Consider the following 737-nt stretch of genomic DNA (forward strand, 5'->3'; position numbering starts at 1 on the left):
GCCCCAGGAGGGGCGGGGATGCAGGGAGGGGATGCGGGCGAGGGGCGCCGCTGCCACCCCAGCTACTCCTGCCCCGCCTTGGGGTGGCAGACGGCCCCCCACACCTCAGCCACGAACTCCTGGGGGAAGGCAAACTCGCCCAGCACTGAGTCCAAGCCACGGGCGAGCTGGGCCATGCTGGGGCTCTCCTTTGCCACCTCCACCATCGTCGAGGCTGGGGAGGAGGAGAGGCAGGGTCAGCGGGGGGGGAGGGGTAGGATGGGCACCTCCTGCCCGCCCTGCCCACTCACCCAGCTCGCTGTCACGGATGCCCATGTAGCTCTCCAGCAGGTCATCCACCCGGCGGGCAGCTTCTTCCTCGAAGGGGTTGGGCTGGGGGCAAGAGGCCCAGCGGGTGGGTGCAAGGGCATAGGGGCACGGCACAGGGACCCCCTGGCTCCCAGGGAGCCGTGCCCGGGAGCCGTGTGGGTGCTGCACACGTGGGCACCCAGCAATGCACCTGATGGAGGTGCCGTGCAGGGTTCACCCAGGGGCATGGGGATGCTCATCCCCATCCTGGGCACGGTGTGAGCGGCCGTGGGCTCAGGGTGGGGGGGTCTCTGGGGGGAGTCTTACCCCCTCCTCCAGCGTGGCCAGGCCCTGCGCCCGCAGCCGCAGCGTTTCCTTCCCACTGGCCACTCTGCCCTCGCCTGGGGACTTGCTGCTCCGCGTCCTCTGCCCGATCATGTCTGCACCCC

The 737-nt window shown here is 70.6% G+C and overlaps 1 protein-coding gene across 1 annotated transcript in view; it reads right to left on the reverse strand.

Annotated features, from left to right (window-relative positions):
* Positions 1 to 62: 62 nt before the first annotated feature.
* Positions 63 to 737, reverse strand: part of GIPC3 (GIPC PDZ domain containing family member 3) — a 4,279-nt gene continuing 3,604 nt past the window's right edge. The window contains exons 4-6 of the mRNA XM_009277054.1: positions 616 to 728; positions 291 to 372; positions 63 to 214 (exon numbers count right to left, since the gene is read on the reverse strand). Of these exons, the coding sequence (XP_009275329.1) occupies positions 63 to 214; positions 291 to 372; positions 616 to 728 (347 nt within the window). The remainder of the gene's footprint in view (positions 215 to 290; positions 373 to 615; positions 729 to 737) is intronic.

The sequence above is a fragment of the Aptenodytes forsteri genome, unplaced genomic scaffold (genome assembly GCF_000699145.1).
Source record: "Aptenodytes forsteri isolate BGI_AS27 unplaced genomic scaffold, ASM69914v1 Scaffold274, whole genome shotgun sequence".
Lineage (NCBI taxonomy): Eukaryota > Metazoa > Chordata > Aves > Sphenisciformes > Spheniscidae > Aptenodytes > Aptenodytes forsteri.